We start from the raw sequence: 26108 nt of genomic DNA, 5'->3' as shown, positions 1-26108 counted from the left end.
TGTTCAAATCTCTGGGTTTGTCTTGGGATGGCGAGTGAATTGGGTGTGAAATAGGCTAATCTCTTGTGGAAAAACTAGGGGTGTGAGTGCTTTATATGCAAAAAACAATAGTGCTTGGATCAGCTGGATAATTCTCTCCAGTTTTGAATTGTTATTGTTATTTCTTCAGGTAACCTCTCATTGATCAAAACTTGACAATAGAGGAGGGAACAATAACCTTGTTCCTTCAATGAAGGGGGGGAAAAGTGTAGCAGTCATCAGTGAAGTTTGAGCTGTCTTTGTGGGGGGTGGGGGAACAATTATTGGATGACCATTCACTGGTGGGAGTGCTTTTTTTCCCCAAAACCCAGACCAGCTGAAGTAGGAGTTGCAAAATGTGCCTTAAGTAAAAGGTGTGTTTTTCTGTTATGCTTTGGAAGTTATTGAAACCAACCAAACTAGCCTTGGTACTAGCATTGGATGCCTGAGTGTTCAATTCTCTAATAATCTAATTTTCTGGAGTTTGAGTGATGCAGTGAGCCCTAGTGACCAGGTTGTGTGGGTGGGTGGTGACTTTGAAGGAGGAGAATAAATACCAAGGCTGGGTCTAGGAGTAGCCCCTAAGCAAATACAAAGTTGCTGCCACTGTTTGAGCTAACTTTTTTAAATTTGAGTGACCAGAATTGACCATACAGGGTGCTAGACAATTATTAAATATTCAGATACAGGGGATTCTAGTGGATCCATGCAGCAAAATCCAATAGTAAGCCTGAGAAGGTTCTAGATGAATACATGTGGTTTGAGTAGGAGCTACTATTGGATGAGAATGATTCATTGATTAAATGGAGCTGGAATTGTCTTAGATTTTTTTATGGCTGAAATTGCTGCCACTTTGCCTGACAAGATCCTTGTATCTACTAATTGAGATTTCTAATGATGGAATTGTCTGTCTGTTCTAGTTAAAACCCTATCTGGGTTAGGTTGGCAAATTCACTTGATTTGATCTCTAGGGGGGTTCATAGAACCTTCAGTTTATACTTCTATGCTAGAGTATTTAAAATCCATTTGTGTTGAGATTCCTCTTGATGGCCTTTTGACTAATCCAGTCTCCATTGCTTTTCAAAGATTTATTTACTGGTCTGATCTGGGTGAACCAGCTGTGATAGAAAAAGCAGGAATGAATGGTGTCCATAGGCAACTTCTGGTTACCAGAGAGATTCAGTCACCAAATGGTATTGCACTTGGTAAGTGGGCAAGTAAATTTTCCCTTTTTCTTTTTTTATTGAGCTTGGTTAATAATTCCAATTTTTTTCACAGATCTTGTGAAGAACCAACTCTATTGGGTTGACTCAAAACTGCACATGTTGTCCAGTGTAGACTTAAATGGACAAGGCAGAAGAACAGTCCTTTATTCACATGAATTCCTTGCTCATCCTTGTGCTGTTTCAGTATTTGAGGTAATGTCATTTAACAATAGCTATATTTTGCTTTGAGTGCACAGTTGGGTTTTTGAGGATATCTACAATTCAGCGATTTATTTTGAATCATTACTTCTTGAGAGCACGTTTGTCTGAATCTCATGTGGTTATCACAACCCAGTCATATTTGGAAAATTTTATCCTGGGCTAAAATAATTAGCAAGCTGTTCAATATGTACCCAAGCAAGAGTAATTCCTTGCCATGCTGCCTTAAACCAAAAGACAATGCCCCAGTGGTATTCTGCATGTTCTATATTTTTGGTCCATTCCCAAGAGCCCCTAATTTTTGTGGCCTGGTTAAGGGTGCCAGTAGGAGCCTGTACCCTGACTGCTGGCTGAGAACCCAGACTGTTGCAAAATGTGGGAGGAGAAGACTGTCTAACTGACAGCTTTATGATGTAATCTAATTGTGTAATGTTTTGTCAATGGCTTAATTTTTTTGTTAATTTGCCAAGTGCTTGGAGCTTCTGTTTTCAACACTTTTTTTTAAAAAAAAAAAATTTGATAGTCCTAGGGTTGTAGCACCTACAATTGAAAAGAAAATTATGAATTGAGGCTGGAGCCAAAATTGAGTTTGACTTTCACCTTTGTACTGAGACTGATCTATTCTTGATTGCGAGCTGAGTGGCACACACTTTGCTTTATTATCTAAAGCCATGCTCCAATTGGGCACAATTCAATTAAGGTGTACTTTTTACTATGGCTGACCAGTGGTTTAGTCGCAGTGTTTCTGATTATCCAAAATATGGGTGGTGAAATGTTGACAATAGGAGAATTTTCCTAAAGGACTGAACAGTGGATCAGAATGAATGATTTAGTATCTGTAGCTTTGAAGTATAAGTTTCAGTACGTTGAACCATCTCAGGTAGAGATGGACAGGGTTGAAAGATTGGTAGCACTCTGCTAGCCAGGCTCCTCGTGGGGAGAGGAGAGATGGGATTTATGGCCTACATATAAGCAAGAGATATGAGAGAATACCAGAGATGTGTAACTCAAATTTGTTTTTGTTATCTCAACTAATGAGCCACTTTGTCTTCAGGACTTTTTATTGTAGTAGGCACAAGACATCTTGCAAAGAATGCCAAGTTATTTCCTGATAAATTGTGTTCCCATTGTTTCAGGATCATGTATTCTGGTCTGATGAAGTAAGCAAAACCATTTATGCAGCCAACAAGTATACAGGAGCAGATGTGACGGCTTTGGTTTCCAATCTTCATCAACCTCAAGATATCATTATTTACCACACTTTAATGCAGCCATCAGGTAGGAAATCAAACATCTACTTTTAATGTTATTGGCTTTGCATTACTCTGTAGGGTAGATGTGCCTAACTGCTAGCATGTGGATTTCCAATAGTTGGAGGTCAGTAAATTCCACTTTGTTATAGAACAGTAATAGTTCTATCTATAGATATAGTATGAATATCTTTGCCTTCCACAGCAATCATTTTGTCCACATTTGGATTAGTCACTGGATATTTTGTTTGTGCTCAAGTCCATGATCTCAATGCACAATGACTACTGTGAAATTTTGAATGTTTCAAATAGTAAGTTTGGGTTTTCATTTGATCTTGGGCCACTGGCCTTGATTTGTTTCCAGTACTGACAAATTTATTTGGTTTCAACAGGCATAAACTGGTGCAATGAGAAGTTGAAAAACGGAGGCTGTGAATACCTGTGTCTCCCTGGCCCACAGATTAATCAGCTGCCAAAATATACTTGCGTGTGTCCATCTGGAATCAAGATGAAGAATGAACACTGCGAATTTGGTAAATATTGGTTTTGAGGTTTGTTCAGGGGTTGGGGGGGAGGGGAGGTGAGACTTTGCTATAAGTGAGAATGTAACATGTTTAGACTGTGATTGAAGATTTTGATCTATTTTGTAAAATCATAGACTAGGCAATCACCTTTGCATGAAGGATAGAAAAATTACCCAAGGCCTTGAGATTGCATGCAGCAATCTGACTACACACTATCAATCACTAATCTGCATAAAGCCATAGTTGGAATGTCATTATACTTGCATTGTGCCTCCTTTTGTGCATTAGTTCCAGTAGTGTTTTTTTTGTGGTATTTGCTTTTGGATGCTGCTGGTAGTTGATCCAATAGCTAAGTTCAAGTGGGGTGATGAAGTCTGTCTATCTGAATAGTTGGACATATAGGAGGCTTCAAATAGATCTGATATGCAAGTCATATTTAGAGTAAAAATGCATATTAAGCAAATAATAAATGCTCTTTTGTGTACTGCTTCCCCTTGTCTACAAGTTTTCCCCAAAGGATTTTTTTTTGAGAGAGGGGATAGTATGAAGAGGAAATGTGAAAAAGGATGCCCAATAAAGTATTCTGGGAGCACTATGTTAAGAAAAGTGAAAATAGATGGACCTGGAATCCCACAGTTACAGAATTGGAGTGAGTTGTACATTGTGCCAACCTGGAAGTGGGTGGAGTGCTTTGTATTGGTCAAAGCCAGTATAAGTCAGCAAGAGCTCTTTAGACAATAAGATCATGTGACAAATCATTTGAAGTTCAGGCTTTATGTAATCCAGCCCAAATTGCTGCAATCTTAACAGCTAACCCACTGGGAGCAATTTAGTTCATCAGTATTTACCCATCCTTGTCATCACAATCTGTAGCAGTTTCACCAATTTGCCTGGTACTTAAAGACATCATGACTGGACATGTTCATGACCCTTTTTTTTTTGAATGAATTTTTCCAGGGCACACTAAGGAAATAACTGACTCTTCACTTAGACTCCGCTGGCTGCCATTCAGCATAATGGCTAAATGGAGGGGTGAGGGTTCTTGCATACTAAATGTTCAACTTGGCCGTGTGTCTTGAATTAGCAGTAGTCAAAGACTGTAGTCTTATTTTCCCTGACAATTAATGCTCCATGTCAAGAATCTGACTTGTCATGATGGACAATGCCTAGTAAGTGGCAGTGTGATGGAGATGCTGACTGCAAAGATGGATCTGATGAAGCCCCAGATGCCTGTTCTAAATATCTTGTGTTGGCAGTTCAACTGCAACAGTCAATCTCTTTCTTAAGCAAAAAATACTAGTACAGCTTCCACAACTAGTTTCCTTTCTATACATTGCATTTGACTGGGACTTTCATAAGAGATTAGCAGATCAAGTTATTAAAGTGCCATCTGCAGTACAATGAAAAATCTGTTGGCTGCACTGAATTTTACCTATTGGACTCCTAACTCTTCTTGGTCAAACAGTTGAATTGTTCACACACTTGTAATTTAATGGGCAGAAAGATGGATGCAAACATTAAAATTTATTTTGTTTGTAAGTTACCTCACTAGATCAGGTGAAAAAAGGTGGTAATGGGGAATCAAGAGCTGAAACTGGACAGCATATAAAATGCTCACTGATTCACTGCCTATTTTTAACTATTAGCAAATCCACAGCCATGGTGCTGGCCTAAAGTTTTAATGTTGCATGACCAAAGTTAGTTGTGGTATAAATGGATGGATATGTTGCACTCTAGCACAAGTCTGGGTCTATACATGCTTCTGCATACTCAAATGTGATGTCTTTGACTACCTTGGAGCAAATCCTTTTTACTGTAGTTCTTAATCTGTTTGAGAAATGAGATTCTGGAATAGCTGTTTATTTTAAAACCTTCTATTTCAGACACCAGAACCTGTCATATGAATGAAATCAGCTGTGGCCCTGGATCTCTTCAGTGTATTCCTGCAAATTGGAAATGTGATGGAGAAAAGGACTGTGCAAGTGGCAGTGATGAAGAGAACTGTGGTAGGTTAATAATGGCAAGATTTAAACATGGTTTGCAAGCAGTCAAATAGTCCAGGGAAGATGGGAAAGAGAATGCAATGAAGTTGCTGTGAAAATTGCCTAGCCACTACACTCTATCTGAACAGGCACCACTGAGGGAGAATTTAGCATGGCCAATGTCAGTTGATATGGTTTGAATTTTAATTGAAGGTAGGCTTGAAGAACTCAATTTAATTGTAGCCCAGGCTATTGCTCGGTACTGGCAATGAAAATACTAATCTTAGAAGTTACAGTTGGTAAATTTTGATGCTAGTCACTTTTGTCAAATGCTCAGACCTTTGCAGGTAAACACGTCAAACTAATCTAATATCTACTGCTGTCAGATCCTCTTGGAAAAGCAGCGCCTGTTGGTTGAAATAATTCATTATCTGAAATAGGAGCAATTTTTTTTACTTGGGCTAAATCCATCTTTGGTTGATGGTGTTCTTCTACCACTGGAGAATCCTCCTGGTCTGGCAGCTTCTGAAGAAACAGTTCCAGTCAGAACTGGTGAAATGTCACAACTGAAACATTCTCTCTGGAGAGAAGCGCAGACCTGCTGACATTCTGATATTTTGCTTTTGAATTCATGGAGAATTTTTGGATGCATTATGGGATGAGTGATAAACATTAAACTACACTATGAATAAAATATTTTTCAGGCAACCTTACTTGTAGTCCCAGGGAGTTTACCTGCTCCAGTGGCAATTGTGTTTCCAGAGCATTTCTCTGCAATGGGGAAGATGACTGCAGTGATGGAAGTGATGAAAGGGACTGTGTGCCATCTATTTGTCACCCACATGAGTTCCAGTGCAATAATTCTCAGTGCATTCCCTTGGATTGGGTGTGCGACAGCAATGCAGATTGTGCTGATCAGTCTGATGAATCTCCAGACCGCTGTGGACACATCAGTCTTCCTCCTGTGACTTGTGCACCTGGTGATGTTCCATGTGATTCTGGTGAATGCATTCACAGTAAATGGCGCTGTGATGGTGATGTAGACTGTAAAGATGGGAGTGATGAAGTTAATTGTCGTAAGTAATTTGTTTTTATGCTATGCACCTCTTATATAAATTTCAGTTGTGATGAGCCCTCTAATTTACACTAGGGATGTTTCAAATGAATATTCTACATTTTTAGGATCCTTTGTCATCAGAACAGGTTTAAAAGGCACCCAATACTTCACTGCTGCTTAAAATTTGTTCCTGATAAATAGGCTTACATTAACACTGCAATGAAGTTACTGTGAAAATCCCCAAGTCGCCACAGTCTGGTGCCTGTTTGGATACACTCCAGGAGAATTTAGCATGACCAATGCACCTAAGCTGCACATCTTTCAGACATGGGAAGAATGTGCAAACTCCAATGACCTAAGCCAGGAAGCAAACCGTGGTCCCTGATGCTGAGGCAGCAGTGTTAACCACTGCCACTATGTTGCCCCCTGTTAAAAGTTCTGTATGTGTCACGATTGAGGACAATCCAGAACTGCTTGTGTCCACTAAGCTTGTCACATGCTTATTGTTTTTAAATGTGATATTGTCAATGCCAAGTTGAATATTTTGGAACAGCAATGCAATTTCAAGTGAAGCTTCAACATTGCAAGTATATTTATAACAAGTTTAAATATTCCAGTGCTATGAATTAAACTTTTGGTGGCCATCTTTGATTTCAGCTCCTCGCAAATGTAATCCAGGTTATTTCAAATGTGGTGATGGTGCCTGTATCCCTGGTAATAAAATATGTAATGGAATTTGGGACTGTGCTAATGGCAGCGATGAAGCTGTCTGCAAAAATGGTAGGTTTGTAATTTGCCAAAATAACTTCAAATGTTTTGGGTCATTTCAGAGTATTTACTTTGTTCTCTTCTACAATTAGAATGTACAGGACTTGATGATTTCAGATGTCAAAGTGGGGAATGCATCAATGTGTCTCTAGTGTGTAATCACCATCCAGACTGCATGGATAAGAGTGACGAACCCCCTAAAGGATGCCGTAAGTTTAAACTATAGGCATGATTGGCTTCATATTTAATGAATCTGATGCTGCTAACTCATTAAAATTTTGTCTTGTGATGTAGACCATGTTCCTTCCCTTTTGAATTCAAAATCTTGCAAGTTCTTTAACTGTCAAATGTGCAATCACTGTGATGTAGAAATGTTGCTGTTAAAGAGCTTTGTATAACTTAGCTGTGACGTGACAATGATCAAAATCCTGGGGGATAAGTATCAGTCCTGACAGTAGGATTTTGCTCTGGAATAGTGCCATGGGATCTCTGTACCCACAAAACAGATGGCCCTCCCCAAGTTCTAATGGTGTAAAAGATCTAATTTCATTTTGAAGCTTAAACTGGCACTTCCCACATAAATTTGATTTTTTTTTTGTGAATAGTTGGCCCCAAGTAATGATTGCAGCATTCCACTAGTCAGTGTCAACCTCTTTTGTGGCTTATTTCCACTTTTGTTTTTAAATGTCCTCATCCATGCCAGTACATTATCTACCTGCCACTACTTTCCCCTCTTTCCCCCGCCCCCCAATGTTTATTTGCTAATTTCCTGTGTGGCCCCTGTGCCAAAGTGCCTCAAAATCCATATTTGCAAATGTCCACTTCTCTCATCTGTTCTGCTAGTTGCATTCTGACCCAGTTAATTGAATCTTTCCCTTTTGACTAATCAAGTGTCTTGTTGTTGTATCTATTTTTAATATATCCTTTAATAGATTTTGGCATTTCCCCAAGTCAGATTATCTTTCTGTATTTTACCCCACCTTTTTATAGTGGGATTACATTTGCTGCCTTCCAATCTCTAAATTATTCTAGAGCACTAATGTAGCCAACTTTTTTTGGCATTTTGGAATGTAGATCAAGTCCAGGGGATTTATTGACTTTCAGTCCTGTTGTCTCCCATATGATTTTCACATCCAATCTTTTTTGGGTCCATTGGCTCTCTAGTATTTGAGGGAGGCTTTTTTCCTCATGAGGATCGAGAAGCTATGTGGCCACCTCAATTTGTATGTTAAATCCACGAGTTTTGAGTGTTTATCCTTTTTGAATTTATTCATTGACCACAGACCTAATTGCATTCTTCCCTATTTAGCCATTTTATATCACTTCTGCTAGATAGTTGTGGCTTGTTAAAGGTTATTTTAGTTACATGTAAGGCTTAAATTAACATTGGTGTCTAGGGGAATTTCACAAAATCTTCACTGCAAAGTCCAGTGCCTGTTCAGGTCAATGCACTTAACAAGTACGTCTTTCAGAATGGGCGGGAGATACTAGTACACCCCCACGCTGACAATGTGCAAACTCCACATACAGTAACCCAAGCTACAAATTGAACTCAGGTCCCTGGCGCTGTGAAATAGCAATGCTGGCTGCTGTGCTGCCCATATATAATGTAAATTAAATGCCATGATACATCTCTCAAACTCCAGCTTGCTAATTCTTCTAGGCAGCTTTCAATTTTGACCATTCATCTTAGACTGTTCAATTTCCATGGCTCAGAATATCCTTCTGCTCCTGGATTAACTTTTGGGCATTTGCTTGAATTCTGTTTCAGAGCTTCAGGCATGCAGGATGGCAGAACAATTTTGTGGTTGACATCAGTCTCAATTCTAGCTGTGATAGAATATTAATTGCTCAAGTATTGAGTATTATTCAAACTCTTAGTATTGAATTACAACAATTCTTAACCACATTGATCATTGCAAACTCCTGTTGTAAATATCTTGCCTTGCCTTGCATTACAGCTGCACATTGTATTATTAATAATGCCTATTTAAAATTTGCACTTGTATCCAGTTTTGTATAGTCCTCCAGTTTGAAGATATTAGCAAATTGATTCAGATACAGTTTGGAAGATGCTGTGGAGTATGATTCTGCTGGTACTGGAGACACTCTAGAAAAGTGGTGGTCTGACATCTGGATTTTACTGTCTTTGTAGGTGTGAACGAATGTTTAGTGAACAATGGAGGCTGCTCTCACACCTGCACCGATCTTGTTATCGGTTACAAATGTGAATGTCCCTCAGGTTTTCAACTGTCCACCACAAAGGCCTGTGTAGGTAAGTAGAATCATAAAACAGGCTAATGGAAAATGGTCACCTTGAATGATACAAAATTTTATTTTTTTTCCCCAGACATTGATGAATGTCAAACTCCTGAAACCTGTAGTCAAATTTGTATCAATTTAGAAGGGAGCTACAAGTGTGAATGTCACCAAGGATATCACATGGAACCAGTGACTGGCACATGCAAAGCAGTTGGTAAGTAAACTGAAGATTTAGCAAATTAAATGATAAGCTTTCTTAAATTTGCATTTAAAGCTTCCATCCCCATAGCCAATTTTCAAGAATATCATATTTTGTTGAATGTTACCTTTTTTGATCCTTTTGGAATCAGCCACACTTCAACAATATAGCTGTATAGTTCAAACAGTGGGAATAGCATTTCTGGTGTGTAGTTGAAAATTTATTGCAACTATGTACAAGTTATTGGCACTTACTACTTCTAAATGTCAATGTCTTTGAATTGCATTTTGGCTCTTCAAGCTGGTTCTTAAAGTTATTAATATACATAGGAAAAGAGCCTTATTTGATCTTCGCAAATCGCCATGACATCCGCAAGCTAGGACTACATCATCGTGAGTACACCCAGGTAGCTGTACAGCTGAGAAATGCTGTAGCACTGGATGCAGATATTGCAGAACAGAGAATCTTCTGGGCTGACTTGAGCCAGCAGGCAATTTTCAGGTAATGAAGTATTGTGCATAAATCCTAGCTTGATGCTAAAACCTGCATGCTATTTATGTAGAATTTAAGTTTTAAATTTAGATGAGTAAAACTTCAGCTTAACTTCTAATCCAGGACACTAGACATTTTGTGACAACTTATTTGCTTTTTGTTTGGCACTGCAAATTGAATCTAATACCACTAACTGTTTAATTTTCGTATATTGAATTAAGGCTGTTAATTTTCTTTTGGAGAAGTGAACTGTGTTAAAGTGAAATGTGCGAGCTAACCTGACTGTTCACCCTGTTTTAGCATGTCTCTGAATAAGTGGGAAGACAGAACTGGCCATTCCATAGTGGTCAAAGATGTAGAAATCCCTGCAGGAATTGCTGTCGATTGGGTTTACAAGCATCTCTACTGGACTGATCGTGGTACTAAAACTATATCCATTGCAACATTTGATGGAGCCAAAAGGTCTATCTTGTTTGACACAGACTTAAAGGAGCCAGGTGCCATTGAAGTTGATCCACTATCTGGGTACAGTAGTTCTAACTTCTGTAATTTTAGTAGTTTTTTTGTTTAAGTTCTGAAACTTTAATTTGGGGTCTGAGTTTATCCCAACAAACTGAGTACAAATTGCCCTTCAGCCATCATGCATGCTGAAAATCAAGTGATTGTAGAATTGAAAATGAACACGTGGAAATAGGAAGTACATGCTGTAATTAGAGGGAATGTTGACTTCAGTAGAAGGCTGTATACACTGTCTCAAATGATGATCATGCTAAAATGATTCAATAGCCATGGATCTAATTGAATATAGGTTAATGCTTATCTCGCTGCATGTGATTTGCAAGCTCAACTGATCTTTCTAACACAAGTGTCAATTTGAGGTATTGCTTTGCAAAATTTAGATGGCCAGCTATTTTCCTAAATATATGCAACAATAATGGTTTAATTTATACTGTGCAGTCCATTCATTTGACTTCCCTTTGTTTTTTAATTAGGTTTGTTTACTGGTCAGACTGTGGTGAACCAGCAAAGATAGAAAAATCTGGAATGAATGGTGTGAATCGACAAATCCTTGTTGCCAATGAGATTCAATGGCCAAGTGGCATTGCTCTCGGTTAGTTAATGACACTTATAATTTGTTGAAACCTGCTTTTTGCCTTCTGAAATCTGACCATGCTTTCTTTGCCTCCAGATCTGGTGAAAAGCCATCTCTATTGGGTTGACTCTAAGTTGCACACGTTATCCAGCGTAGATCTAAATGGGCGGGATAGAAGAACAGTGCTGCAGTCACAAGAATTCCTTACTCGTCCACTTGCTGTCTCAATATTTCAGGTGAGATGGAAGTGTTGAAATTAGGGTTTTTATAGCCAGACGCACTGTACTGTTTTGATATCACATTTCAGAATCCCTATTGTGTTGAATCGTATGCCCAGAAAAGTGCTCCTGCCAAATATACCAGTGTTGCATGTATTCTGATCTAAAAATAAGAGCAGTTTCAAACACTGCTCTTCCAGAACATGAAAAATTACTGAGACAGTCCCTTTTCCTGAATGTACACAAGGCTGCCATTGCTTAACACCCTGATTCAGAACGTCTGAAACTTTCTGGAAGATTTTACTGGCATGAATACAGTTATTGCCACCTGTAGTTCCTAACTCTCTCTCAATATTCTGACTTGGATGCATTTATTAGCAAGTGTATGCACCTTGGCCATTCTGTTGGGGTTAGATAGTTGGAGGCTGACCATTTGCATTCAATTACTTTTGAAGATCTGAATGAATAATTTTGATCTAAATTTGCAAAGGCTGCATCTATTGTTCTTTTAAATTGGCACAACGTGGAGCACAAACTAAAGACTTTTTCTTTCCGTTCCAGGATAGTGCCTTCTGGATTGATGAGGAGAATGAAGCCATTCACGAAGCCAACAAGTTCTCTGGTCAACATGTGCTAACTTTGGTCTCTAATCTGAATGGACCACGAGATTTAATAATTTATCACAAGTTAATTCAGCTATCAGGCAAGCTTGTACTGTTTTTACAAACAAAAAGCAACATTAATGTTGTACATCAGCTAAAGAGCAGTGAGGTTTCTACAGATTGGGTAGTTTTTTTAAGTTTCATGCTGCAGGCTTATATTGCCAAAAATCTTAGCCAGTCTCACCAATACTAGAAGCAAATAAAAAAAAAAGTGCTGGGAAAGCTCTGGCAGCTTCTGTGGAGAGTTAAGTCTTGGCTTGAGAGTCTCTCTCTCTCTCTCTCTCTCTCTGGAGCCAACACCAGGTTAAAATCCAACAGGGTTTATTTAGAATTGAGCTTTCGGAGACTCTGAACCTGGTGTTGAGACTTCTTACTGTGCCCACCTCAGTCCAGTGCTGGTATCGCCATTCTCTCTCTCTCTCTCTCTCTCTCTCTCTCTCTCTCTCCAGCTAAGAGCTGGAGAAATATGATGGATTTTATACTTTAAAAGGATGGAGCAAAATAGGTTGGGGATAAATCAAGATGTCATGGACACAAAGTATTAGTGTACAAAAGGTACTGATGGTGGCATTAAAGGCATGTTAATGGCAAAATAGCCCCATAATTTATGGGGCAGGAGGAATCGACATCAGTATTTGCCTCTTTGACTTTTGTTTTAAGGTACAAATTTGAAGAGTTGGTGTAACATCATTGAGTTACAATGTAACTAAATGAAAAGCAATTTTTTTGTTAAAATGGCACACAAAGTAACATCTTGATCTGGGATCTGTGATTCAATTATAACAGCATTGAAATTTGATTTTGAGCTTTTGATGTGCAATATCTTTGGTTGGGGTGGGGGGTGCAATTCATGCTTCAAATTCTAAATATTTTTAAAATGGTTTCTTTCTTTTTCAGGAAGGAACTGGTGCAGTGTGAATGGAAAGAATGGAGGCTGTGAATATATGTGTGTGCCTGCACCTCAAATCAACAGTTATTCAGAGAAATCTGCCTGTCTGTGTCCCCCTGGAATGATGCTTGTGGATGGACAGTATTGTATGGCAGGTACAGTCAGCAATTTTCTTGCATAACTTCCCTCCATCTTTTTCTCAAGGAAAGAAACCAAGTGGGATATTGACTTGCAGCCTTAAGGATGTCTTGTAGGGGTGATAATATGGAAAATGTTTATTTCTGAAGGTTAATCTATACTCTTCTGCATAAAATCTGGGTGTAATACCTGTGCAAAGTAATGGTCTCATTAGTGAATTTATGGCTATACTCTGAAAAAACACAACCTTTTTTAATGTGTGGGTAGTCTGACATGTCCTATTCAGAAGTACAAGACGGAGCAAACTAGTATTTAGTATTCCCAGAATTTCCACTTTTTTTGTGCATACTTTATCACATCCCTTTCTCCCTCTTGTCTTTAGGTAAATTTTACATTTATCACTTCTAGTAAAGCAGCATGTTAAATTTAATTGTGCAATTGACCTGTTCAAAAATTGTCATTGTTTTAAGGTAGACAAGATGATAGCATAGTATGGCTTTTACTGAATTAAGTGTCACTTGTTCCTATTCGTTAGTTAACGTGACCTGTAGGGAATCGGACTTTGTGTGCCACAACGGACAATGTATACCTAGAAGATGGCTGTGTGATGGCAAAGCAGACTGTAAAGATGGATCTGATGAAAGTCAAGAAATCTGTTGTAAGTATCCAGTTGATTACTCTAATGGAAATATTTCCATGATTTCATTGCTTCTGGCTCTTTATTCACCTGCACTGATATTTATGGGGCAATACTTAAAATCAACTAGTGGAATTTTTACATATTCCAGCAAAGTAATATCAGTAGGTGACATACTACAGAAATTTCAGATGAGTAGCTGAAAAGTGTGAAATTCAACACTTAGTCGGTTCAGTAAGTAAATTAATATGACTCGTGCCCTGGTTCAATTCTAGTAGCAGAAACAAATTCAATTTGGTAGTGGAAATACACTAGTAATCATTGAAAAATGCAGCTATGTAACCAGTCATACTAAACTGCTTCTATTTGTGTACTTCTAAGCTATCTCATAATCTGGCACTTGGACTGTTGTTTCAGATGTGAAAACCTGTCTCCTCCATGAAATCAGCTGTGGCCCTGGATCTTCCCAATGTATTCCCATCTCTTGGAAGTGTGATGGTGAAAAGGACTGTGATAACGGTGGAGATGAGGAGAATTGTGGTAATGTGGCCTCTACCAATGGGAAATGCTTGTTAGACTAAATTTGGCAAAACTTATTTTAGAAATAAGAAAAAAATCACAATGGATGGCTTGTGGCAGCTAACACCATACTTTTCCAATGCAATGAACGGTTCAGCTTTTTGTTACAGTAGCTAATTGACAAATGTAGATGAGGATTTTTGTAACAGGTGCTAAGCAGGGCAAATAGGCCAACAATTTGGACATGAACAGTTTTTGGGAATTAAGATCAACTCCTGGGTTATAAACCTCCAAGGTGCTGCTTGGAACTGGCATCAAGAGCAGGGGTTTTTACCTATTCCTTAGCTAAAATTTCCCATTCATCCAGGATTTGATGAACTGTTGGCACCAACGTGATTGGAGTCTTTAGCAGTGGTGGAGGAATGGAACTACAGCCTGAATTTTCAGGATGGGAGTGTTTCAACCCTAGCCAGAAAGTTGGCAGGAAAATGCTCCTCATGCCTGTTGCAACTTTACACTTCTGGCAGCAAGCAGGACTTTTATGTCTGCATTTGGCTGACAGCTCTCAAACCCATCCAGGCATGGTACTGCAGTGTCATGCCTGAGAATTTGCATCCCACAAACTGCAGTGATAAGTAGCAGGGTATCCAGGAAGAGTAGAGGATGTCTGGAGGATGATTGCAAGAGGGTGAATGGAGGCCCAGATTGGTAAGAAAGTGGCCCCAGTCAAAGGAGCCTTCTGATTGGGGTGCTACTGGCCTTCCCTCTAAAGGGGGCACAACCTCAAGGTGAGGGGGAAGGTTTAAGGGAGATATGTGAAGGTTTTTCATGCAGAATGATAGGTGCCTGGAATGTGCAGCTAGAGGTGGTGGAAGCAGGCACGTTAGCAACATTTGAGGCATCTGGATGGGTACATGAATAGTGGGAGATTGTAAGGAAGGTGTTTTTAGTTGATCAGTGCAGGCTTGGAGGGTTGAAGAGCCTGTTCCTGTGATGTACTTCATCTAAGATGGAGGGTATAAACTTTTGTTTCCCAAACTGGGTGCCATCAACAATAGAAATACCAAAGACTGATAGTTGGATTGTCTCACTGGAGTTGGTCTTTGCCTGGTACTTGTATGGCATGAATGTTGCTTGCCACTGATCAGCCAAGCCTGAATATGTCCAGGTCTTGGCATATAGGCCTGAACAGCTTCAGCATCTGAAGGGTCATGGGTGGTGCTAAATGCCTCCTTCTGACCTTTTTAATATGGTAGGGAACTCATTGAAGCACTGAAGATGGTTGAGCATAGGACACTACTCCTGAGGCGCTCCTGCAGTGATGTTCCGGGTCAGAAATTAACCAGCCGCAATCTTTTTGTGCTAGCTTTGTCTCCAAGTGATTTCCCACGAACTCCAGTTTTCCTAGAGTGTCTTGATGTCAAGAGCAGTCACTCTAATATCTCCTCTGGAATTCAGCCCTTGTCCATGGTTGAACTAGGGTTAGATTAAGGCCTGGAGCTAAGTAGCAAACCAGAGTGCAGGTCAAATGCTACATGACAGCACACCCAACAACCCTATCTGTTGCTTTCTTGGTAGAGTAGACTGGGGTAGTAATTGCCAAGTTGGATTTCTCCTTTTGTTCAGAGGACATACCTGGGTAACTTTCCAAACTGTTGGGTAGATGCCAGTGTTGTGGCTGTACTGGAACAGCTTACTAAAAGGATGAGGCTAGTTCTGGAGCACAAGTCATCAGTACTAATGGAATGCTGTTAGGGCCCCATAACCTTTTCAGTATATGGTACTTTTAACTGTTTCAGTGGAATGAAATGAATGAACTGAACTGGCCTCTCGTGATGCTGAGAACCTCTGGAAGAGGCCAACGTAGATCATACATTCTGCACTCCTGGCTGAAGATTATTACAAATGCACTGTTTGCACTGCATGGGATTCCTTCATTTTGAAGATGGGATATTTGTGGTGTTGTCTCACCCAATACATTATTGTCCATCACATTCACAACAGAATGTGGCAGGACTTGATTTGTTGGTTCTTGGATCACTTTAGCTCTATCCAGTGCTGCTTAGTTTGTACAGGTGTTGTAGCTTCACCAGGTTGACCTGTCACCTGAGGTGTGCCTGAAGCTGCTTGTGCATTCTTAGTTGAATTTGGTGCTGGATTGTTAATGCCTACATGCCAAGACTTGGACACATTCCAGCTTGGGCTGATCAGTGGCAAGCAACATTCATGCCACATACAAGTACCAAGCAAATATTGAATGCTAAAATGAAAATATAAATACTTGGTCAGGTAGTATGTGTTGTGAAGGAAGTGGTTAAGGTTTCAGGTCTGTGACACTTAACCAGAATATAACTTGTGTAAATGAATATTTACAGCAGAGGCAGGCAAGAGCACACCATACATCCAAGGCAACTAACTGAATCAGGGACATGAACTAATTTAATGAAAGCAAATTAATTTATGAAAATAATTGCACTTTAACAAAGTAACACTGGTCCTTGGATTTAAAGATGAGAAGAGTATTAGAAATTCCCTAACTAAATTTTCCTTTTTGGAAAATCACACACCTCACCTCATTTTGAAGATGAGGAAACCTGAAAATTTTGGGCCGTGTGTCTAAGCACCTTAAATTTCAGCTGAATGGTGACCCAGCCTGAATTTGTAAGGCCTGTCTATCTTAATTACTACTTTGCAGTTCGATGGACAAATATCAGAGCATAAATCCTGCATAAGATTGAAAGTCATGGCATTGAGGGTACTGGCTGTTAACAGATGGGTTGAGCTGTAGGAAATCAAGTAGGAACGTTAGCAGGATACAAATGCTGTCCCATAGTCAGGTCTCAACTGTTCACTCAGCTTGTATGTGGCAGGATGAAGCACCTTTCTTCTTATTTCTGGTTAAGACCAAGATTAGCTTAACTGGGCAAAACTGACACCAGGATTATGATGTGTGTAAATGTGAACAAATTCACTTTGGACCACAACACAAAGTAAGCTAGAAGTCATGGACATCCAAAGATGCTTGGCAATCCAATGTGCTGAGAATCAAAGCTTGTTGGAATGCTTTGTATAGCAGAAGCATTTCATCCAGGCTTAGACCATATCTGGGGCAATTTTGGGCACTGCACTTCAGGAAGGATGTTTTGGTGTTGGAGAGTGCTGTTTTCTTGTATCTGAACTTTTAGTTTAAAGAACTAATTGTATCCATTGGAATTTAGGAGGTTGGGTGATTTTGAGCTTTCAATGAGAACTGGCAATAGATAAAGTGCTAGCTGTGAACCTTTTTAAAATTTCAGTTATGGGCTAAGGCCTTAGCCAGCATTTATTGTCCATCCCTAGTTGCTCTTGAAGACTGGAACATATTGATCTGGCTCTAATATATAGGTTTTCAGGAAACAGTTGATGACGAGAAATTACTGTCAGTAAGTCTGAGCTCCACAATCCCCTAATACATTAGTTTCTACACTACAGAACCACACTGGTTCAAATAGATAAATGGTGATAATATAGGCATTTCTATATTACTTATCCCATTCTTCAGATGGTGCTGGGAATGTGCCAACTTGAGTCTGGTCTTTAAGACATGTAAAAAGGTTTCTGCACAAATTTCCTGTAATAAATTCAGTCCTGAAGATACTTTTTCAAACCATGTCAGCTGGAGATTGCATTTGTGTAAAACAAGAAATTGACCAAATTTGAGTGACAACTGATTTAATGCTCCATGTGCAAAATATGATCAATATTTGAATGGTATCAAATATTTGATCTTGAGTCATTTTGAATTGATCTAATTTTATAATTCAACTAAGTGCAAGTATAGGCTACTGTTTTAAGCAGCCTTGAGTGGCAATATTAATACTTTTGTTCCATTTCCTGTTCAATCATATTGACTGTTACTCCAGATCGGATCAGTTTCTTGAGCAGACTTTATCCTTTTTTTCAGGGACCTTTACTTGTGGCCCAGCAGAATTTGCCTGCTCCAATGGCAGATGCATTTCAGTAGTATTTATCTGCAATAATGAGGATGACTGTGGTGATGGAAGTGATGAAAAAGGCTGTGCACCAACTGCTTGTAGTGCACATGAGTTTCAGTGTAATAGTTCTGAATGCATCCCCTTGAGTTGGGTGTGTGACACACATGCTGATTGTGCAGACCAATCTGATGAATTTGCAGACCGCTGTGGGTACATCCATTCTCTGACATGTTCTCCAAATGCAATTCGGTGTGGCTCAGGGGAATGCATCCATAGACGCTGGTACTGTGATGGAGATGCTGACTGCAGAGATGGAAGTGATGAAGTCAACTGCCGTAAGTATTCAAGACTTTCTGCTTTGGATATTTTAACAGTTAGTGCTAGGTGGAAAAGTGTGCAGATGTTGGTCCAAGGACCATAATGAGGCCATTTGGTCTGTTCTGCCAACTGGTTAATTCAGATGCATGTCTTGCACCTTTTCTGCCACCCTTTAAATCCATACTTAGTGGCCAAATTCAAAACTCTTACTCAAATTTTAATTTTGTGCTAGAATCCACAGCCCTCAAGGATTCCATTGTCACTGTTCTGTGTACAGTGAACATTCACTAGCCATTAACAGCAACTACAGAGGCCTTGTTGCATGACTAAAATGTCAATGACCACAAATGGTCACATGGAAACTAGGTCAAATCTGAAAGGTATTGCACAGACCTTGTTGCATGATGTGAATTAAGGACCACATGATCACAGGTTGAAGAGAAAATTAAACATTAATTCATTTCTTTCACAAGTTCTTAATCTCTTCTGATTTGTTCTCTTTGGGGAGATCACTCTTTAGATAACATTTCAGTTAATCTTAAGTTCTTTCAAACTTGCTCACTTCTACACAACTCACTATACCTCCACCTGCAATTTGGGATCTACCCTCTTAGAGTATCTGTCAACAATTGAATAAAGGTGTTATCCTTGGAACATGTTAGAATACATCCTCTAAGCAATTCTGCTTTTTATTTTCTTTTGTGGTGATCTTGCTTTCTAGAAGCCCATGTTATCAAATCTGGAAAATCTCTCCTGATCCACTACATGCTGTGACTTTTGCTCAGCTTGTATTCTTGGTGCCCCAGGATTAATTATAGCCTATGAATAATATGGGGATTGCTCTAGCAATTTTCTGCTTAATCCAATAAATGAATTATTTTTTAAATTCCAGAAGAGAACTTTAGGCTGATTTTTGGGATGAGAATAAAGCAGCTGTTTTCAAATATTAACCTTTGGTTTTAAAACTGGATGAATCACCTAAAATGTGACCTGCTATACTATTCTAACTTTCAGCCCATCACACATGTGGACCAGATCACTTCAGATGTGGTGACGGTACCTGTATCCATAATGACAAGAAATGTAATGGACTGAATGATTGTCTTGATGCCAGTGATGAATCTGACTGTGTAAATGGTAAGTGCATGGTGTCATTTAGAATGAATGATTTTTTTTTTGACTGACTGAAGTTCTCCATTATAAATGTATTTCCTCTTTCTGCAACAGTGGAGTGCAGAGGTGCCACTGAGTTTAAGTGTGGCAGTGGTGAATGCATTGATATAACAAAAGTCTGTGACCAGCATCAAGACTGCAGAGATTGGAGTGATGAGCCAGCCAAAAAATGTAGTAAGTAGTGAATTAGTTGCATTGCAGATATAGAGCTTTTTAACAGTTTACTGATTTGAACTTCCTGATACAAAATCTGTTCAATGCTTGGCTATAGTTAGCTTTTTATAGCGGCTAGCATTCTAATCAGATTATGGTCAGAATACTCCAGCCATTCACCCCAGTGGGATTCCTTGGTTTTGCTGCAGTGAACAGATTTGGCTGAGCATCAATAATTCTTCACTTGCAGCAATGGCAAGGTGTGAACGGGTGGAAAATTCCAGCCATTGCATGTGATTCTGGCAAGAACCTGGTTTAGTCTGTCATTCAGTGCTGATTTTCATTATGCTTGTAGGGCATTGACTTCAATTACACTTGCTTTATTTTATATTCAAAATATTTGTAAAGTTAAATATTTTGCTTCCAGCTGTGAAATAGTTTTAACTAAAGTTATTTGATTTTTATAAGCTGTTACAATCCCTTTGGGATCTATAAAGCAAAACATTTTACTGAATGATCTAAGATTTTCACTTGTACAAAATCAGTGCAATGCAGAGGTAATACAGTATACACTGCCTGTGTAGTCTGTTTTTGCCACAGTTCCAAGTAGAATCTCAATCCCTTTCAGGATTTAATCAATATTTTTTTTTGTGTAGGCAGCAGTATTTACGTGGTTCTCTGTGCACCTTTTCCCATGGATGTACTTTTTCTGATGTTTTGTAGCATCTCCTTGTATCTGTTTCCTGTTTATGCCTTCAACCACTAACCTGTTGGTACTGCTTTCAGTAAAGGATCACCAGGTCACTTAAGGATTTGATCCTGTATTTGGGCATTGAAATGTTTAGAATCTAATTTTTATGGCAAATTTTGAGGTCAAAGGTCATCACAATGCTTTCTACCCAAAGCAGGAATTGAGCAACTAGACCTTGTGATTAAGTATTTCTGGTTAGTTTGTAGAACTTTTTTGACATTAAATATCTGATCGTGCACTGACTTGGGCATCTCCAGAATGCAAGTATATAGAGCTGATAAGACCAACCCTAAAATATAGGGTATTGTGTTGAAAGCATGTCAGAGAATGAGTGTCAAACTTGTGACAAAGTTATGTAGCTTACTAGCAAAGCAGTTGTATACTTGAGCTAAATTTTGGAAGGGTGGGGGAGTTCTAAAGTGATTTCATCCTTTTGCTTCCAGATGTGAATGAATGCTTGGACAACAATGGTGGCTGTTCTCACATCTGTAAAGATCTGACTGTTGGCTATAAATGTGATTGTCCCACTGGTTTTGAGTTGATTGGTAAAACTTGTGGTGGTAAGTTTACTTCACTATTCTACAAAAGAATAATGACTTGTTTGATGACACTCCAGAGGATATTGGGTTTTTTTTTGCAGATATTGATGAATGTAAAATTCCTGGGACCTGCAGTCAAACTTGTATTAATTCAGAAGGAAGCTACATGTGCAAATGTCACATTGGATATCAAATGGACCCAGCTAATGGGGTTTGCAAGGCTGTAGGCAAGTATATCTTCAGTTGAACATCCTAAGAGAGACTGGGTGATTAGACTTATGTCCAGTCACTTATTCAGGAGCACCCTAGTGTTTTTGCTCAAGATCACATGTCTGTTTCAGTGACCAACTTACTAACTAATTGGGATGAAGGGAAGACTCCCATGGAATTGGGGAAAATTTCCACTTGTGCAGAACTGCTCTTCTGAACTTGAATCATAAGACTATTTTTATAGTAATGATCTACTTGTTTTCAATTAAATGTTAAACTAGTTTGTTACTCAGCTCCCACTATATTGAGCATTAAATAGCTTGCACATGAAATGACCAACTGATCCATCAAGCTTGCCCTACATGTGATCAATGGAGAATTATAACTAAACCACCAACACCCTGGTGCCCCATTCTTAACAAATAAACAATCCAGATACTATAGTGTCAAGTTCCTAGACATTTCTAGGAATCCAACATTTGTGTTGTAGCTTGGTCAGAGGAACTGAGGCATGTTCAATCTGTTACTCCATTCTTCTAGCTCACCTCCAAACTTTTCCATGGTCACTTTCTCCTTGAGGGAATGAGAACTGGGTCTAGTGGTCATGTTTATTCTGCATAGTGCCATTGAGTTACACTGGTTCTTAACTATAGTTTCTTGCATTTGTCAAGCATCCTGAAACATTACCTTTTCTGTAACTTTCACATGGAATATGCCAGTATCCTTTCAACACATGACAATTTTAATCTGAATGCAGTTTGCCACTAGCCCACTCCCTTGATTATACTACCAAAGTTTCCAAAAGCATTATCTACCAGATTTCCCACATTTCCTTGCCCCAAGACTTGTTCTGCTAAGGGAATATTAGAGTATCTCTTTCTGACCAATCAAATCCTGCACCCTTTTTGGGTAACTTGGCATCGTCAGGATGAATCTGACTGCAGTGTTTTGTAGCCAGTGAGGGAAAGTTAATATTTCTAGTGGACCTCATCATAGATCTGAAACATGGTTTTTTCACCACAGATGCTGCCTGACCTGAGAATTTCTAGTTTTTTTTTATTTCCAGCATCTGCAGTATTTTTGTGATTCATGTGACCTGCCCTTTCTTTCCCCCACCCATGCAAAAAATGTTAAGGGCATTTCCTCTAACTGCTTTTAGCCTTCACCAACAAACTGGTTATTGTAGACTTAACACAGTTCATGTCCTCACGCTATTGCTTTCTCTGGCATTACTTTTACATTGAAACTGTGCTGACCTTGTGTAGACAATGCATGTAAAAAGGGATGGAGACAAGCTAATCTATAAAAAAATTTGTTCCAGTTTGATTGCAATATTCTGGGAGAAGCAAGACACCTTTGTCAATTTAGGAGATGATTCTTGGGATAGATGTGGGGTGTTTTTTTTTCTCTTGGATGAACTTCAAATTGGCGGTCACTGCTTTTTAAGTCTCCCATGTAAATTGGACTTTTTTTTTCTTGAGGGTAGTGAGTCTCTGGAACTCCCTCCAAAGGCAGATGAAGCAGTCTTATGGTAGAAACAGATTATTAAGTGGTTAGCATCAAAGTAGCCACGAATGATGAAGCAGACTTGAGGGGCCAAATGGTCTGCTCATATCGGGTGAGCTCTAGGAGGCCAGTTGGAACTTTTTTCCACCCAATTTTCGATGGCATTTAGAATTTGTCTCCTTTTGTAAAATGTTTGTAGAACGCAGGTCCACAATCTATTGCAGATTACTTTAGTGCTTCCTAGCGTCTTAATAGTTTGTCTAGCTCAGCTAGTACTAGGCTGACTATTGCCACTGTTTCCTAGCTTGGATTTTAAAACACCAGTGCTGTGCTCAACGCAACTTTACAAAGGTTGATAGCATAATCCTTGGGCTATATCAAACCATCTAAATTGTTCAATGAAACAAGGTAGATATGGTAGTCAGAGGTGACCTTGAATTCAGAAGTCTCCTTTTTTTTACTAGAGTAATTAAATATAATTGAAGTGAAAGATTTTATTTCCTCACAATGCAAGTAATACCACTAAGCTGAACTCATTTCAACAAGATTGCTTTCACAAGTGTAGAGCATAGGTAAATACAGTTGCTTCAGACAATCTATTTTTCCTTCTGAGAATAATAGGAATGAATATGGCTTGGGCAATCTGCACTCATCCTCTTGCAAGGTTTATGGCAAACTCTAGCTTTGTTCACCTTGTCTTCTAATGGTGACAACTGAGACAAACTAATAGAATGTGTCCCTTCAACACCTTTTATGTAAATGCCTTGGTCTCAAGGTAAATGGCAGTTGGTTGAGTAAATTTTGAGGGACATTTTCATTAAGTTTCTCCTTTTTAATAGGAGAGGAGCCATACCTGATCTTCACTAATCGCCATGATATCAGAAAATTGGGATTACACCACAAAGTGTACAGTCAGGTAGTTGCAGAATTGAGAAATGCTGTGGCACTGGATACTGATGTGGCAGAGCAGATAATCTTCTGGGCTGACTTGGGACAGCGGGCAATTTTCAGGTAATATGTTGCACCTCCATAGCTGACCTTGTCCAAAACTGCACTTGCTAGCTTCAGTAACCAATTTGGTCATTTTCTGAAGTGTTTCCATCTTTGAACATTTTGTGGCTGAGTAGTTTTTTTGTGATGGCTTTGATTTTATTTCATAGTCATTGCATATACTCAGCAGATCTGTGACATCGATAATCATTCATGCAATTACCTTGTCAAATTAATTTGAATTTCTTCAAATCATGATTGACTAGTTTTCTGGATCACTAAGTAATGACTTGATGTTGATGTGCTAAACTTTTGTAATTAGCCTGCCTTTTTGTGACTCCACTCCAAGTAGATTTGCTGGTGTTTCAGATGTACGTCCAGTGTCTAGTAATCCTGCAAGTCGCATGGTCACTTGACAGCAACCAGTAAATTGGCTATAATCATATACTACCTGTATTGTGCATTTTGAGGTACACAACTCTTACTTGCAAGATTTTAATGGTTGGAATTTGTTTGCTTTAACTTTGTTTCTGCAGTATGCTGATGGATGGCAGCACTGGCATTTCCAGGATTGTTAACAATGTACGCATTCATGTGGGAATTGCTGTTGACTGGATCTACAACAATATTTATTGGACTGATATGGGTGCTAGAACTATATCTGTTGCAAGCTTTAATGGAATCAGAAGGAAAACTCTCTTTGACAGCAACTTGAGGGAGCCAGCTTCAGTAGCAGTTGATCCACTATTGGGGTATGAACTTTTGCCTTGAATGTACCATTGGGTATTAATGCTTGATTCACTTTCACTGGCATTAAGTATTTTGTGACTAAGGCGTTTGGATGATCAAGTAATCAACCAGATCTAGTAACTACAGATGAGAGCAATGATTTATCACTACAGCATGACAATCACATGGGCCATTTTTGCCCACCCTTGTCTTTTAGATTGGAGTTGTCTAACAGCAATCTCACTTTTTTGCTCTTAAAAATATTTGACCAGTTCCAGTTTGCCTCAACAGCCACTTTTTATTATTCTGACTCCCTGAATGAATTTGGTTCTACCCTGCTGCCCCCTCTCAACCCTTGGTCTTCCAGAATCACTAACCCAAAGCAACCACCCAACTTCTAAACGTTTGCATTTCCCTTGTTTAAATTCAATTTTTTTAAAGATTTAGCCTTCGACTAAGTCAACGTATACAATTTTTATGCATTTTCCTAATCATTCCTATATCTAGCCCAAACCTGGGCACAATAATACTGACCCTAACAGAAACATAGGGTGCTTGTTCACCATCTTGTATATTGAGGCCATTTTTAATGGATGCTAAATTCACCTTACACAAGGCAATAGATTAAGGCTAACATTTCATGGTTCACCAGAAGGGCTGCTTGCATATGCAAGATTTAGGAGCAGTTTAATTACTAATTTCATAGGTTACACATGTTGAGTACTGATTCCTACCTTTTGCAGCAAAACTCTTTAAAATCACATCTGCCAGACAGTGAAAGTCAAATTTCTGTTTTGGCTGCAAACTTAGCTAGTTTTAAAGCTTTTTTTCCTTGAAGCCACTGGTATATTGCTGTACACTGTGCTATGCACTGATGCAATTTGACAGCATTGGCTGAAATTGGGCTATTCAGGGTAAAGGGATCTTCTGGTCCTGCAAGCAGCACACCCTGCCACAGGTTTCCCAGTGGCAGTGCATTCAACAAGAAACAGGACCAGAAGATGCTTTTACTGGCCAGTGGTTGGTTATCTCTACTTTATGGTATGTGGAAAAGCCCACCATTCTTTTCAAAAATGCTGACAGCTTGTAGTGCAAATTATTTTGCTGAAAAATGAGTTTTTAATTTGGTTTGCATGAGTTACTGAAGTGCCATGTTTGTTTGGAGAGCAGTAATTGCATACTTTACAAATAAAAAGGCATTGGAGTTTTCAATCCTACTTGTGTCCTTGTTCCTAAAAAGAACCAGTTTCTTTTCCAAGTCTCAAAATCCTGCAAACCAGTGCAGATAGTAGTAACTTGCAATGGTGGTAATCATCCTGGGGTCAATCTGATTTTTAGAAACATCTAAGTTTTTTTGTTTTAAGATGCAAGAGTAATTTTATGTCTAGGTTATATGTATAGAATCACTTTACAAAACAAACTACACTTGTACCCAATATTATAACTTAGTATTACAAATTTATCATTGTTAGATTTGCAAGGAAAAACAACTCCAATGTCCTTGAAATTGAGAGCTGGAATTTTTAAGAAGCAGAAATTCAATTAAATATTCCCCAGTTCTTGCTTACCACTGCCACGCACTCCTCACTAGCCCCCTGCTGCCAATGGATCAGCTTCCTTGGATCAAATTTGG

The 26108-nt window shown here is 39.0% G+C and overlaps 2 protein-coding genes across 2 annotated transcripts in view; both read left to right on the top strand.

The window, feature by feature from the left end:
* LOC145343531 (low-density lipoprotein receptor-related protein 2-like) overlaps positions 1-14528 on the top strand; it is a 41858-nt gene extending 27330 nt beyond the window's left edge. The window contains 20 exon segments of the mRNA XM_080189783.1: positions 1105-1223; positions 1297-1436; positions 2579-2720; positions 3085-3225; positions 5100-5222; positions 5903-6274; positions 6913-7035; positions 7116-7232; positions 9179-9298; positions 9374-9499; positions 9814-9985; positions 10277-10501; positions 10969-11069; positions 11072-11087; positions 11221-11305; positions 11849-11990; positions 12847-12993; positions 13512-13634; positions 14031-14153; positions 14500-14528. Of these exon segments, the coding sequence (XP_080045909.1) occupies positions 1105-1223; positions 1297-1436; positions 2579-2720; positions 3085-3225; positions 5100-5222; positions 5903-6274; positions 6913-7035; positions 7116-7232; positions 9179-9298; positions 9374-9499; positions 9814-9985; positions 10277-10501; positions 10969-11069; positions 11072-11087; positions 11221-11305; positions 11849-11990; positions 12847-12993; positions 13512-13634; positions 14031-14153; positions 14500-14528 (2686 nt within the window).
* Positions 14529-14824: 296 nt separating this feature from the next.
* Positions 14825-26108, top strand: part of LOC145343530 (low-density lipoprotein receptor-related protein 2-like) — a 104802-nt gene continuing 93518 nt past the window's right edge. The window contains 7 exon segments of the mRNA XM_080189782.1: positions 14825-14840; positions 18076-18207; positions 19664-19771; positions 20945-21061; positions 21142-21267; positions 23596-23767; positions 24283-24498. Coding sequence (XP_080045908.1) covers positions 14825-14840; positions 18076-18207; positions 19664-19771; positions 20945-21061; positions 21142-21267; positions 23596-23767; positions 24283-24498 — 887 coding nt within the window.

The sequence above is a fragment of the Carcharhinus amblyrhynchos genome, chromosome 5, assembly GCF_965287045.1.
Source record: "Carcharhinus amblyrhynchos chromosome 5, sCarAmb.v2.hapA, whole genome shotgun sequence".
NCBI classification, from domain to species: Eukaryota; Metazoa; Chordata; class Chondrichthyes; order Carcharhiniformes; family Carcharhinidae; genus Carcharhinus; species Carcharhinus amblyrhynchos.
This window is presented reverse-complemented; position numbering and strand designations above follow the sequence as displayed.